We start from the raw sequence: 15,162 nt of genomic DNA, 5'->3' as shown, positions 1-15,162 counted from the left end.
AAAAGCAAAGTGAATAAACATTATTTGTTACTTGAATCTATACAAAGGGAAGAGTATACTGAGAAGACAACTCAGATGTGTAATTGTGTTTCTAACAGTATTTTCCAAGTTGTATGGATTAGTTTGCAGCTGACAGACACTTGGTTTTGTGGAGTTGAGGAGTATTTTTGAAATTATGGCTATTTCTTAAAAAGGGGTTGCTTAGCACTGGATATACTACAACTGAACAGTTTCCCCCCAATAAGGTTGTTTATCCTTGGAGTTTTGGAAACCATGAAGAGAAGGAGAAATGTGAAAAGCTTGTTTATGTGGTGATAAAAGAGGAAGGAGAACAAGCCTAGGGTCAAGAGATGGAGAAAGTGCAGAAAAGTTGCAGGTGAAGGAGCAGTTAAGGTAATTTGCCTTGTTGGATAAACTGGATCATGATCTTGGGGAAGACAATGTCAAGAAAGAAGTTCTTGAGTTGAAAAATCTGGGCCATAAGATCTGTAGGTTCTGAAATGACCAAATGTGTGTCTTCATTCAGACAGGTTAATTCTGCACAAGCTTTATATTTAATAGAGATTTTGGTAATATGGAGGATCACTGTACAACAATCATGAAACATATCCTCCTGGATTGACGGGTTATCTTTGTCTTTTAAAATTCTCATACTTCCCTTGCTCAGATCCCTCAATAATTCTGACAAACCTGCCTAGGAACCAATCTGCCACAATTGGATGGGCTGCTTCCTAAATTAGATGTGGTAGGCTTGAAGTACATTTTTTCCTAAGCAAAAAAACCTGAACATAATAGTGATCCTTAATTCTCAGTTATGTATTTTGTACTAAAATAAAATTGTCAGAGGCCGAGATATCAATGAGATTATTTTATATTTATTTTGAAAAACAGAATCTGTTTGTGATAATGGATAGTATGTGTTGTCCTATATAATTTTACTGAACAAGGAAAGACATTACTTGATTTTTAAGTGACTGTCTTACCCAGAAGGAATTTTGGAATTATGGATTCTAAATCTTTTGAAATTTAGCCTTGATTCATAAAGCCAAACCAAAGTAATGTCATGACTAATATAATAGTACATTTATATAAAGCAGATTACTTGACTATGAGATAATATGGTCAGTTCTATATCAATATTAGATACAAAAAGTGTATCCAGGCTATTGGCTTATTAGAAGCTCTCGCTGGGCTTCCGTGGTGGTGCAGTGGTTGAGAGTCCGCCTGCTGATGCAGGGGACATGGGTTTGTGCCCCGGTCCGGGAAGATCCCACATGCCGCAGAGCGGCTAGGCTGGTGAGCCATGGCTGCTGAGCCTGCGCATCCGGAGCCTGTGCTCCGCGACGGGAGAGGCCACAACGGTGAGAGGCCCGCGTACTGCAAAAAAGAAAAAAAAGAAAAAAAAGAAAAAAAAAAAGCTCTCGCTAATTGTCAATATTCATTTTAGATACTATACATTAACTTAGTGAGGGAAGTAATACTAGAAAGTAGAGAGTTTCAGGGAGCAACTCAGGGGCCTAACATGTCTTTAATGTGATTATATTCTCTACTTGGTGGATCTCTCTCATCTAGTTCTCCACATACTGTTACTAAAAATAGCAAACATTTGTTAAATATTTACTGTGTTCAGGACTTTCTCAGGACTTTACATGTATTAAATTCCCTTTTGGTTGTTACTGCTATTAATTCCAACTTAAGGGTGAGAGACCCAAGGCACAGTGAGGCTGATGGACTTGTCCAGGGTGACAGGCCCAAGTGTGGGGCAGGTCTCTGAACACAGGTCTCTATTTGCTCCTGTTGAAACCTAGGAGGTTTTGCTAATGGCATACAGAATGGGTTTTAAATTTTAAAGAGACTGTTAAATTTCTGACAGCTATTCAGACCATTGAACGCTTTATCTTTTTAAATGTGTTCTTTCTTTGGAAATTTGTTATCATCTTATAGATTCTTACCCAAGGAGAACATTTATGATTATCATCAGCATAACTAGAGATGATGCATGAAATGTGCTTCTCTTCATTTGTAATGTAGTGGAAGAGTTTTAAATTTTAAATTGTACTCCTAGCCTAGAAGATTTATAATGTAATGGATTAGGAATTTACTGGGTGTCCCTTATGTGATGGAACCCTCTAGTTTGGGTCCCAGGGATGTGATAAGGAGGAAACGTGAACTGTTCTTCCAAGTAGGTGCATATTCATTCTTGCTGACTTTATAGGCTCTTGCCTTGGGTCACAACAAAGGTTAGATCATACCACAAAGCATGCATTATGCTTGTGTAGCCTCCTTTCCCATAGTTTTTTCAAGGGTTGACATGAAAAACATGTCTGCCTGTTCGCTGAAAGCTCTTTGGGGATATTGTCTGACATGTTTCCTTATTGTTCCTAAAGCTGGCTCTATTTTAAAGATAATTCACAGACTTTTGCATTTGTGTCATTCCCCCCAAATAAACCAATGTGCTTTCTTTATCAGACGAAAGCTGTTGATTTTCTTCTTTGCCTTGGCCAGGAAGATCAAGGCCCAATTAGAATATACTAGTGTATACTAGAATTGTTTCATTGCTCTGTTAGGGCTTTTTTGTGAGTTAACCAAAATGGTTTAGGATCGGTGAAATTGCTATACTCAACACAATATTTGCAATATAATTTCAAGAGATTCTTGCATCCTATGAAACATATCCTGGACCCTTAGAATGGAGAATCCATGCTTTTGATCTTTTTACATCCTTATTTCAATCATTCTGTACATATGAATGTATTTTGCTAAGTTTCCTTGACTTTTAGGCTATATGTAAATGATAAATACATTGTTTTCAGAGATCTTTAGGTGCTGAGCACTTACCCTCTATGTATTTGGCAGTGAGGCCATAGGAAACGTTTTTGTTTATCACAGGAGGAACTTTTTTGGTTCTCATGATAATGAAGCATATAAATGGCTGTAGAGTTTTTATCGTTTGATTTGCCAGAAAAAGCAACCTGGAGATTGTGTGTGTGTGTGTGTGTGTGTGTGCGCGCGCGCGCGTGCGTGTGCGTGCACGTGCGCGCACACTTAGTAGAAATACCAGGTCCTAAAGATGGAGTTTTTGTGCACTGAGCACAATTGTAAATGGATATTCAGTAAAGTTATGACATTTTTACATCTCTTCCCTGTGGTTCTTGGTGAAGTCTCTTCATGGAAGTTGTGAAAAGGCTTTGGGAATTGTCTCTGGGGCTGCAGTTTTAAAATCTGGTTCCCAAATGAGGGAAGAGCCTTCTCTCTTTGGGTGGTGGTAGAGCCATTGGCCCCTGCCTTCAGGATTGCAGGATTGTTGTTCACAGGTGCTCCTTCATGTTGGAGGTCCTGAGATGAAGGATGGGCTAGCTTTGCTCTTGGCCTCCATGTTTAAAAGGAGGGTATATTCACTTGGTGGGCTTTGCAGGAAAGCATGTTTCATTGTACTTGCCTTTGGAGATGTCTTGCTCTTTAATGTCTCCTTCAGATAGAGCTTCAGGGAGGCTCAGCATCTGTCCCTTAGAAGTGTTCCCAAAACATTGGCTAGTGAGGAGAAACTCATGCTAAGGGGAGATGTGGGAATAGCTGTCATTTTCACCTTCTTTCTTTGTAAAAGACAATTTGTAGTACATTTTGTCTCTCTAAGGGAGACTCGAGTACCCAGCTGGTTAGATATATTTAAAGAAAGAAAAAAAAATCTCTTCACACAGACCTTGAAGAATTCTATTATAAATCTGAGTGGGAACCTGAGAATGCTGTGGCATACAGGCAAAACTAATTAAAATAACTGATAAAGAAATCAGATGTAGCTTTACATGGGATTTTCAAGATTAAAATGTACGAGAATTATGTTAATAAGCTCTGCTTTTAACTCTATAAAGGATAGGAACTCATTCCTTTGTGCAACTTGAAACTACTATCACCTGTGCCCTCTAGTGCATACTGGATGAGTTAGTTTGACAGTAAAATTCTGTATTGTGCTTCCTGCCTCTGCCCTAATTCTGCTGAGGTTCCTGGTGTAAGAATTCCCTTAGCCTCTCTGATCCCCTCATCCCTAGGTGTTTATTCCTGCCTGTCTGGTCCTGTTGTACTGCTCCTGGCCTGGAGAATTAGTAAGGTCATCCTGGCAAGTACAGCGACCTGTGGCAGTCAATTCTCAAGGCCAGGGCAGTTTCTGCCCCCAGTGCTGCCGAGGCAAAGCATGCTGTCCTGAGGATGTTTATGCCAAGCAAGGGAGACTAGTTAAAAATCTTCCCTCCCTTTCCCCTATCCATACTTACTGAGCTGGTGTCTGGGATAGAGTGGGTTATGTAGGGATCCTAGAGACCCCAGCATGGTCAGCACCTGTGGACCTCCCTCCCAGGAGTGGTGTGCAAGGTACTGCTAGGATCTACCCCAACAGATCCCTGAGGTAGAGGCCAAGTTACTGTTTGCTGGGTATAGGCAATCAAGTACCTTTTTGAAGTTCCCCAGGCTGTGGCTGAACACAGGGGAGGGTGGGGGATGGCGGCCAACCTTAGGCCCTGTGAGCCCCACAGACAGCTGTTTGTCCACTTGCTAGGGCTTGTGACAGAGCAGCTTCTTATTGCATGACTGCTGTTTACTGGCATGGTGGCTTTTTAGCCAGCCCTCCCCTCCCTGCCTTACTTCCTAGCCTAGTTTTGCCTGTCTCCGAATGAAGACAGGTGATGATTAGCTGCCCTTTTTCCAACTGGCACATTTGGCATTGTAGAGAGCATGGTACAAAACAACTGTTCATTTAAGGTTTCTATATCTGTCATAAATGAGTTTTCAACTTTCACATGTCAAAATTGATAGGTTACCAAGGAAAAGCTTTGGAAAAAAAAGAAAGACATTGGCTGTTTACAGTATACACAATTTTAATAACAAAACTTCCCTGTACACTGCACTTGGTTACCCCCCCACCCCCACCGCCCCAGTATAATCGTATTTTCTTCCCACCCTCCCAACCCACTTGACCACCTCCCACCCCCACCCACCCACCCAGATGGCTTAGGGTGATTGAACACAATAGGTTTGGACTGTACTTTCAGTTTCCAGTTTCAGTGTTGATAGGAATGTTCATCAAACATTCCATAGATCAGGCTTTTAAAAAATTACCAAGGAAGAATAGGTTAATTGAAGGAGTAGCAGACATTTCCAAATGTCTGCAATAGCAGTATGAAAGCTTAAACAGTCATTTACTACTCATTTTTTGCCTTAAATTATTTAAGTACTATGAGTTTCCCTAGGTTAGGAACAGAAATATTTAATTATCTGTGGATGGCCTTATCACTTTTGTCTTCTTTTTCTGGTTGAAGCAATTTAACCAATAAGGTATGAAAAGCATGTCCCAAAACAGATTTTTGAGACCAGTCTGTCATTGTATTGCTTTATTAGGAAAATGATCATGTAAGTCATCTTCTAAAAATAATATTTCAAAATTTCATACTGATATCCACACTTTGGAGAGAACGGGACATTTATAGCTCCCCCCTCATAGTTGCGTAGGAAGTATGCCTTAAGAAAATGATACGCCTGTTTTGAATTTTAGGATTAAGACCTCATGCTACATAGGGTTCATTTTTATTGGAAAGAGTCTAGCTCTTGGTGACAAGCATTAAAATAAGCAGATGGATTTTAATAATTAGTGGAGTGGGAAAGTTCAATCAATTCCATTCAATGAATCGGTACAGAAATTAACTTAGGCACATTAAGAAATTACATGTGTTAGTGCAGATTTTTGGCTTAAAAAATTAGTATCTTTGCTATTTGATGTTGGCAGTGGGTATTCTCTGAGTGGTGTAAGGATTTGCAAATTTATCAGCTCACTCTCCTGTCAGAAAGGTGATTGAAATCCCTGGCAAGCTACAGAAATGAATATAAATGATTCCAAACTAGCTCTTGGTTACTAGGTGGGTACAGTATCATAGCCTTTGTTAGCTTGCTTTTTTCAGAGATTTAATTATTTTTCTGTTTTTTAAGTGGTCATTTTCCTCTAATCTTGAAAGTGAAAAAAGGAAGAGGGGGCGTTGAAGAGGATAAAACGACAGCAAAAAACAAAAGGCCTAACATTATATTACCAGGATCTGCAGTGTAGTTGTGATGCTCTTCCACCCGAGCCAGTTGGTAAAGAGAGCACATATGACTAACAGCCTCATCTTCAAACCTGTGCTGATACCAAAACACAAATAGACCAAAATTAAAAGAAATTCTGCCTTCTATAGGCAATTGAAAAGGGAAGTTTGCACTTTAAATGGACAAGGAAAATGCTATTTGGCACTGTTATTCACTTTTCTCAGAGAGCATTGCCCAAAAAATGAAGGGCCAAAAAAAATCTGTTAATTTTCAACTGAAAAGTATGCCTTGGTGGCCTTGGCTATGCTGTTCCCCTGAATTACTAAATGGCTTGCTTTTCCAATTTTCTTTCCTACATACATTAAGGATTTTGCCAATTGACGGTCCATTTCACTAACTGTAATCTTTAGGATTAATGTGGGGACTCCCAGCCACTATTTCTCACCCTTCTGCTCACAGTTTTAATTAATTTTAGGTTGTGGTTGAAATGATGGAAACTACTTCTCTGCTATCCTCCAGGGCTAGTGGAATCTTGTGTGTCTAGGACACAGTTGTATTGTGACAAAGTTGTTCTCTGACAAATGGCCATGGTTACCCTGATAAATGGGTTGGTAAATTTTAGCTTGTGGAGCTCTCATTTGTAATGGGGCTTCTGATCCAGCCCTTCTGTAAGGAAGCTGTGAGACATGCTCTGTGCCGTAAAATCAGCTTCTGTCCTTGCCCAGGCAGGCCTAGTGTCTGGTTTAACAAGAGGTGAAATGCTCAATGCTCAGGATCAGCTGAGATGGGCTGAGACTTTGCCAAACTAATCTACCCACCTTAAAAATTGTAGAGAGCACATTCTTACCATAATTTGTGATCTTGTCTGCTTTTTACTGAGACACATTTTCTTTGAAATGTAGGTAGACATCCCTCTCTTAGTATTAAATCTCATGGATTAAACTGTAATCTTAACATGTTTCAATTCAATCTTGGGAAGAAATATGCCTTGAATGAAGGATATCATGTTAAGTAAAAGATAACTTTTTTTATGGTAGTGGTTTTCTCTAAGAAGTTATGTCTTTTTTCTCATCAGCAAATGTCAGTTGTAAAAATGCTCATTCTTCTAAAATCAAGTCAGTAGTCTAATTTCATGGTTTTTGCTACTACATACATGGAACCTCATTTATGGAAAAATTCTGTGTCAATTGGTAACTTGCATCTAAATTCTAAATATGTCATAGTTTCTCCATAGAAATCATAATGGAAGAAAAAAAGTACTTGTGGCTCTTTTCTACACGAAAAGTGTGGCATCATAATGATTTTTTAATTTCTGAACATTTATATTAATACCAGAGAACCTCCCCGCCTCCCCTTTCCAGCTGCAGGTCCCCGGGCCTTGCCCTGTTTGATGCAGATCATGTATAGTTGCCCATTTGCTTGGCTGCCTTTTAACTTTGCTAACCTGTTTCAGCAAGAGTCATATTTCAAAATGCTGCCTTTCTCTTTCATCCCCTCACCTCCTTCGAGTTACCACTGTGTGGCTGCATAGGCATATGTTGTGTTCTGTCATGAGACGGTTTGCCTCAGATATGTGTTGTTCCCTTCACTTAGAAGGACCTGCTCTTACAGTAAGAATAGGTATCCATTAAAAGGTCAAAATTTAGCATATAATATTTATAAAGTGATTTTTTTTCAAGGTTCCTTTAAAATTTATTCTAACAAGAATCAGTATTATGCCTGTTGCTAGCCAGTTATTTTTATTTTTATTTTTTTTTTTTTTTTTTTGCGGTACGCAGGCCTCTCACTGTTGTGGCCTCTCCCGTCGCGGAGCACGGGCTCCGGACGCGCAGGCCCGGCGGCCATTAGCCAGTTATTTTTAATTTGGCTCTTTGAGGCCTGAAGATCAGGAAAAGGCAGAAGAAAGAGGTTTAAACCTCTTTGTCAAGGCATCTTTGATCATGGCAGTTGAGGGAGAGATGGAGGTGGGGGGTGGATGACAGGGGGAGAAAGAGAGAGACTGGGAGAGAGAGTGTATTTGTGTGTGTGCTTTCAAACTAGAGTGAGCAGCTGGTCATAGGATTGCTAAATTGACTCAGTTTATCTCTTTTCTCTCCAAAATAATTTCTAAATCTTTTTTCACATATAAATGTATATATAGGATTTAGTAAACTAATTAGTAAAGTGATAATTTAACACTAGTTTAAAGTAAGTATCTAAATGCCACAAAAATCAACATGTCCATTATAAGTCAAACTAGAGATATGAAACGGAGTCAGTGTAATTATTTAGTATTGATTTCATTGTAATGAGACCTTTTCACAATCACTTGGATTCATTGTTTAAATATATTAAAGAGTCCCTCAGCTTATTAGAATTACATAAAGGGTTCTGATTTCATGATATGGACTTTGATAATATCTATTAACCCAGGCAAAAACTCTGGAAGAAGAGTGTTTAATATTGACCAGCCTTCAGCATATGTGAAATTCTATTCCCCACGCTGGCAGTAAATAATAGGTTTGAGTAAATACCAAATTATCATACAAGAGAACTTTGCTAAGTCTCCTTTTAAGCAGCAAGCCAGTTGTGGTACTTGGGGTAGAGAGCAATGATCAAACAAGTATTGATCCATATCTCTTTCTGCTCAGTAGCTTCTTTCCAAACTGTTTTCAGTAGAAAAAAATAGCATATGGAGACCTTAGTGTAAATGTTTACCCACAGTAGCGTATAATTACATACATGAAGTGTCTTATTTTGAAGTAAGCATTTTTAGACTTTCCAACAAGAGTGCAAATTAATGTGAGCATCGCTTCATTTAACACTTAAAGTATGGTTTCATTAAAAAAAAATTAAAAATACTTCAACACGTCAGAAACCTAAGTCTCCACTTGGTTTGGAAAAATTAGCCTTATTGTCACCATTGGTAAAAATTAGATATGTATTTAGCCCCTACTATGTAAAATAGGTTACTTATCTGATGTGATTTTTGATGATGGGTAGATATTATACTTCACATTCTTTGTATGGCAGCTGCTGACACTTGCACTGTCCATAACCATTAATGATGATGAAAGGTCCTTCATGGGTGGGTTCATATTCATTATATGGTCCTTGGTCTGACATGTTTGACATATGGAGTCGTGTTTGGGATCGGAGCTGCCTGTGGTTCTGAATCATTGAGCACTGCCTAATTCTTCTTAAAGTGGGAGGGCAGCACTTCCTGGAGATGAACACTATAAAAATAATAAAAAAGAAAGAAAACAATAAAGCCATTGTTCCCGTAATTACCCGCTGAGTGAAGATGGCATTGTCTGGTTCGGGAAAGTGTTCCTCAGTAGTAACTGCTATGCCCGCAGTAGTTGGGATTTCTTTGTCTCCCACATGGTAACTTGATGAGCTTATTCTTTTTGTATATTCAGTGGTTGGATCTTTATAAGTTGTAGCCATGGCGGTGACAGTGGTTGATAAATTCCAGCAGAGCTGAAATCCGTGGACTGCATCTAGTATATCCTCTCCTTGGGTGTGGTCGGGGCTGTGGCATAGGATGGAATGCTCCCACCGACCTTGGAAACTGCCCAGCCAGGAGGCCAAAGCACATATTCGAGGGCTGCATTCCCACAGATTGCCAGAGAGGCCAACGGTTGTGAGGGATCTCAGGGAGTTTAAGATCTTGGAATCAAGGCTGTTTAACTTGTTGTTATCCATGAGGAGTATTTTAAGATTAGGCATCGTTTCAAACACTGTCAGGTCGATGGCTTTTATTTCATTTCCAGTCAGGTCTAGCTTTTCTAAAGTGCCCCAGGTCCACTCCATCCCACATGTCAAGTTGCTAATTTTGTTCCATTGTAAGAAGAGTGTGTGCAGACTGCTTAGCCGTAGGAAATGAGCAAAATTAATCTTCGTCAGCTGGTTGTGCTCTAGGTGAAGCTCTCTCAGTTTGATTAATCCTGCAAATCCATTGCGAGCCAAACTTCGCAAACGGTTTGTGCTCAAATCCAGAAACTCCAGACTACGACAGTCCCAGAACAGGCGTACTGGGATAGTCCGCAGGGAGTTGGACCGTAAATGCAAGGTCTGTAGCTTCCGGAGGCCATAGAAGAGCTCTGGGTGCAGAGATGACAGCTGATTAAAAGACAGGTCCAAATTTTGCAGGTTAATCAGTTGGGTAAAAGTTGTGTTTGGTAAATAAAATATTTTGTTGGAACTTAAGATTAATTCCTTAAGTTTATATAGTCCTTGAAAAGCATCTTCTTTTACTGTTGATATTTGATTATGGTCTAAGTGGAGCCAGGTAAGTTGACTGAAGCTGGCAAATTGATCCCTTTCAAGCTCTGTGATGTGATTGTGCCTCAGGGACAGGCCCAGAGAGCCCTTGTCTGTGGTGTTTGGCACTGAGTGGAAGCCCTGAGAGTCGCAGTAGAAGAGCAGCTTCTCACAGCGGCATTTGGGTGGACATGCCATACCCAGGGCAGGCAGCATTTTTAAAACCATACTCATTGCATATATTGCTGCCAGCATAGGGGCCCCTAATGGCCACTTGAAATGTAAGCCTGCAGAATATAATTTAAGGAAGACAAGAAGATAGGATATTTTTCAGCAGAGCGTATGGGCTATTAAAACAACAACAACAACAACATAACATTATGGCAAAAGATTTCACTACATATAACTTATTTTTCATTTGCTGCAGAAACACTAACCTTGTTAGTATGACTAGAACAAAACTTAAACCATTAAGAAAGAATATAAAACACATCCTGTCATCAGCAATATATGTTTTTACCTAAACCTCAAAATCCAAAAATGTGACAGTGATCTCCCTCATAAAATGTGAATTCAGTGGCTTATTATTTTAAAAGCGTTGATTCCTTGCTGACTGTACAAGACACATAAATACATGGACTTACCCATTCTTCTGAGCACATTGGAGCCTGCATTCAGTCTTGGCTGTCAGACTCAACGCAGTGAGTCTGTAAAAGGCTCTAACATGCGGGAGCCTTTGACCAGTTTCCTGTTTTCTGTGTCCCAGGCTTTCCGAGTAAAATTGAATCCACCAGGGTGAGTTGTTTTTTCCTTAGGATATTCCTCTCGAAAGCATTGGTTTCATTTTCTGTGACCACTCTGATCCCCTAAATCAGTTTTGAATATGTTATTAATTTCGTCCTCCTCTGACTGCTCAGCTGGTTAACCAAAGCTTCAGCCTCTCCTTTCTGCAGCCGTTAGTTCTCTCGGTCTTAACTTGTTGATGGCAGATGGGCGGCTTGTTGCAGAGAAGAGCTCCTGGAGCAGCATGAGTGCATTTACTGAAAAGCTTTTCCGAGAAACGGCACAAGAATGGATTTGCTTATGTGCTGCGACCACACAGAACTGTATATAGGCTGACGTCACCGGGTGACGTGTCTTTTGTTTGGGTTTTCCAGAAGCTTTACTGTTATAAAGCAGTGTGCTTTGTAACAGTATCGGGGTCGTTGTTAAGACCCCTGATTATAATGAAGCGAGAAAGAAGAACTACTGACTTAAAAACATGGTATTCCTTCAGTGTAGGAAGCAGCAGTGAGGTTGTAATAAAGGCTGCATTCAAGAAGACCCGTCTGAACAGTGAGTTGGGTTAGCAGAGTGATGATTTTTTAATGCTTGGGAGAGCCAGTGTTAGACTGCCGATTCTGCATAGAGAGATCATCTAAATGGGCAGGAGCCTGCACAATTTATGAAGTGCTGATTTAACAGCAGCCTCTGCAAGTGCCTGCTGCTCTGGTAGTTTGGAAAGCTACTCAATCACCTTGCTGTCATGCTTGGTTAACATAGAAGTATGACTATGATTTGCTTCAAATGTGTTGGTAAACTAGCTAAGTGGGCTTTGTTTCTTTGTCATTAAGAGTTTAACATTATAAACCAAGAATAAAGGGCAAAAAAAAAAAAAGGTTGGAAAACAAAGCATTTGGTTATTTTGCTCTTTGAGAAATCTAATTAAAAAGATTCTCCTTCTCTGTCTTATTTTATATAATAGTGTTTTATCACAGTGCTAATTGAAAAATAATGCTGATTTGATCTTTGGATGTCTTAGTAGGAGAAAAGGGTAGGCTGATACAGTCATTTAATATTGCATGCCCTAAGTGTTAACAGTGGAACAAATGATTTAGGACAAGTGGTATAGCGTGGCTGGATTCTGACATGGTCCCTTGTATTTACCTCAGAATTTCACCTACTTCTTCGGCTAAAAGCCTCTACTGCTCTGGGATTGGGGCATTGTGACCCTCAAACAATAGAGCATTTACACACTCAGTAGTGCCTACTGGCACACTTAAGAACTGACTTTGAGTCTTATACTAACTGTTGTTGAAATCTCTCTAGGGAATACAAAAGGTCACTCATACTCCGGAATAGGATTTTTGCTTTGGCTGTTTTTACTTGACCTAACACCATCTTCTCCCTGTCGAATAGTATCACTTTTCAGAATTTGGTTATGACTGTACAGCTCCATGTTTACTATTGTATAAATGTAAAAGATATTTCTACTGTGAGTCAGGGTCGTATTTTCAGGCCTGACAAAGGTAAGGCCTTTTATACATCTGACATTATTGATTTGGCCTTTCAGGCCATTTCTCCCATATCATTGGCACTTATCCTTAGTAGGTCTTGTCTCAGACCTGAAGGCAGAAATCTGAAAACTACCCATTGTGTCTGTGAAACCAGAACGTCATCAGTCTGTTGGCTTCCAGGGGCTTTATCACACTGGGCATGTGTAAGAAGTTATTGTCTCAAGGGGTATAGTTTCTCTGTTGGACTGTGGTGCTAGAGTGAGGACTGGAAGACTCCAAGGTGCCTTCCTCAGGGCTCTGTGGAGACAGCAGCAGCTGCAGGTGTGTAGTTTGGCTCCTCCTAGAAGCAGACCCCAAGGTAGGATTAGAAGTATAAGAATTTTATTGAGGAAAATGCCTGGGATGTGTAAAGGGAGAGAGAAGACAGCAGGAATACACTTAGGTCTGGTAGAGTCTAACAACTATGGGGCATGTCTGATACCTCTGAAAGGAGAAGACTGAAGGAAAGACTCTGTGGGCAGTGCAGTTCTAAGATAGTGTGCCCAAGCCAAAGTTACCCATGAGTGGAACCCCTTATTCTCAGGAACTAGTACTCCCACTGTATTCCTGCTTGCTGGTTAAGGAAGGGAGGGAGAGGTCCTGTTTTAGACTTCAAGGATGCCACTCCCCCAACTGACCTTGATCCTTTCCATAGTCTTTCTCTCTTGTAAGCTAGAAGTTCTTAACCTGGGTCCATAATTGGCTTGTAGAATTTTGTTGCTTGTGCATTTTTCTGTGGATAAGGTTTAATCAAATTCTTACAGGGTCTGTGACCATAGGTTTCAGAGTGGCCGTTCTATAGGAACTTGCTCCCAAAACTTCCAACGAGAGGAGTCTGACAAGGGTGTTAATTTTTTTTTTTTTTTTTAAGGAAAAGAAGCCCTTGGGATACTGTAAATGCTCTTATTGAAGTCAGCCACCCTCTGATTAAAAAAAAAAAACTTTGCAAGGCAGGAGGAGCTGGATTAAATTCTCCCCTGAAGCAACAACTTTAGTTCCATGTGGAGAAAAGCATTAGAACCAATTGGACTAGAGCAACCATGATTAGGAATGAGTTGTATGTGAAAATTTAGAGGGAAGAACATTTCCTTCCCCTTAAACTCTTGGTTCTTTTCTGCTCTGTAGTCTGCTTGGCCTACTTCTTATACTAACAAATGGAAAACCCTTAAGTTACATTATCCCAATACTGCTATAACAGATTTGTGGGCAAGGAAAATTGTGCAGAAAAGCACCAGTGCAATCAAGAGTAATTATTTTTTGATGCATCTGGAGAGTGGGCAGTAATGCCTGCCATATCACAGTACCCAGAGAGCACAGTCCGTCTAGGTCACCAGCCATCTTGCCCACTTGCCCTCTCTTTGGGTTCGAAAGGTTTAGACTGTGGAATCAAAGAAGATGTGAGTTTGTTTTAAAATTGGTTGAAGTACCATAGTTCCTATTGATGGAATTTTTTAAATCATTTTTTGATCTTTATCTTTCTTTAGCTGAAAGGACTTAAAAACCCATGTTCTTTCTGAATTAAACTTTTTCTTGGTTTCATTTTACAACAGCTTTATTCTGCATACATATGCCTTTGACTTAAAGTGGCAGTACAACCTCTGGAAGGTACTTTCCATATCATCTGTTTCAATTTTCACTGTTTTAGTTGTTTGTGACAAGGCAAAGGACAAGTAAAATCTAACCCGCCTGTCCTCTCTGTAAATGGTTGTAAGCAAATTAAATGAGTCATGTGGCAGGGCTGAGGTGTTGTAGTTACCTGCATTACTCTACATGATAGTTTGCTTTGAATATATATTGCTAATTAGGGACAAATACTTCCCCACTTGGAGAAGCAGATGTATGGGTATATACATGAAATCTTCTAATTTGTGGTAGAGAGGGAGCTGGATTTTGCTTTATGCTAAGGAGTCAAATGTTTCTTAACTAATCATGCCCGACTCCAAAAATTTTAATACCCCAGCACCCAAAAGTGTGGTGGGGAAGCACAGAGGTGCTCTGGAGAAGTATGTTAAAATAAACCTTTTTGCTTCCAGTCTTGGTCATCGTTCCTTGGAGATCTCCTTACGATCATCAAAAAGTGATAGACATTTTTAGGGTGGAGATCCAAGATTTGTGGGTCTGAGTATATCCCCTCCTAAGAACCTTTTAGGGTTCTTAGTGGCAGCCACATACTTGGGCCTATACTGTATCAACACCTGTATTAGAGTGAGTGGGTTTTACTAGCCTGTTCTTGGAGGCGGGAAAGAAAGAGGATGGGAGAATATTCTGATAAATCCTAGAGTTGTTCATTGCTTTCAAACGTGTGTATTTGGAGACAAAGATTGACTGTTCTTTTAAACTATTTATTTATTTATTTAGTGCGTTGTGTCTTTGTTGCTGTGCGCGGGCTTTCTCTAGTTGTGGCAAGTGGGGGCTACTCTTCGTTGCAGTGCGCGGGCTTCTCCTTGTGGTGGCTTCTCTTGTTGCGGAGCACGGGCTCTAGGCTCACAGGCTTCAGTAGTTGTGGCGTGTGGACTCAGTAGTTGTGGCACGCGGG

At 40.1% G+C, this 15,162-nt stretch overlaps 2 protein-coding genes across 2 annotated transcripts in view; one reads left to right on the top strand and one right to left on the bottom strand.

Annotated features, from left to right (window-relative positions):
• CTNNA1 (catenin alpha 1) overlaps nucleotides 1-15,162 on the top strand; it is a 347,088-nt gene that overhangs the window by 276,899 nt on the left and 55,027 nt on the right. The window lies entirely within an intron of this gene.
• Nucleotides 8,746-10,593, bottom strand: LRRTM2 (leucine rich repeat transmembrane neuronal 2). Its single transcript, XM_079701644.1, has one exon. It carries the CDS (start codon nucleotides 10,564-10,566, stop codon nucleotides 9,052-9,054), a length of 1,515 nt encoding a protein of 504 aa, XP_079557770.1. The 5' UTR covers nucleotides 10,567-10,593; the 3' UTR covers nucleotides 8,746-9,051.

Source organism: Hyperoodon ampullatus (assembly GCF_949752795.1).
Source record: "Hyperoodon ampullatus genome assembly, chromosome: 4".
NCBI classification, from domain to species: domain Eukaryota; kingdom Metazoa; phylum Chordata; class Mammalia; order Artiodactyla; family Ziphiidae; genus Hyperoodon; species Hyperoodon ampullatus.
This window is presented reverse-complemented; position numbering and strand designations above follow the sequence as displayed.

Bases quoted from the DNA above. Each gene is read 5' to 3' on its own strand.
- LRRTM2 (XM_079701644.1), bottom strand. From the start codon at position 10,566: ATGCTGGCAGCAATATATGCAATGAGTATGGTTTTAAAAATGCTGCCT.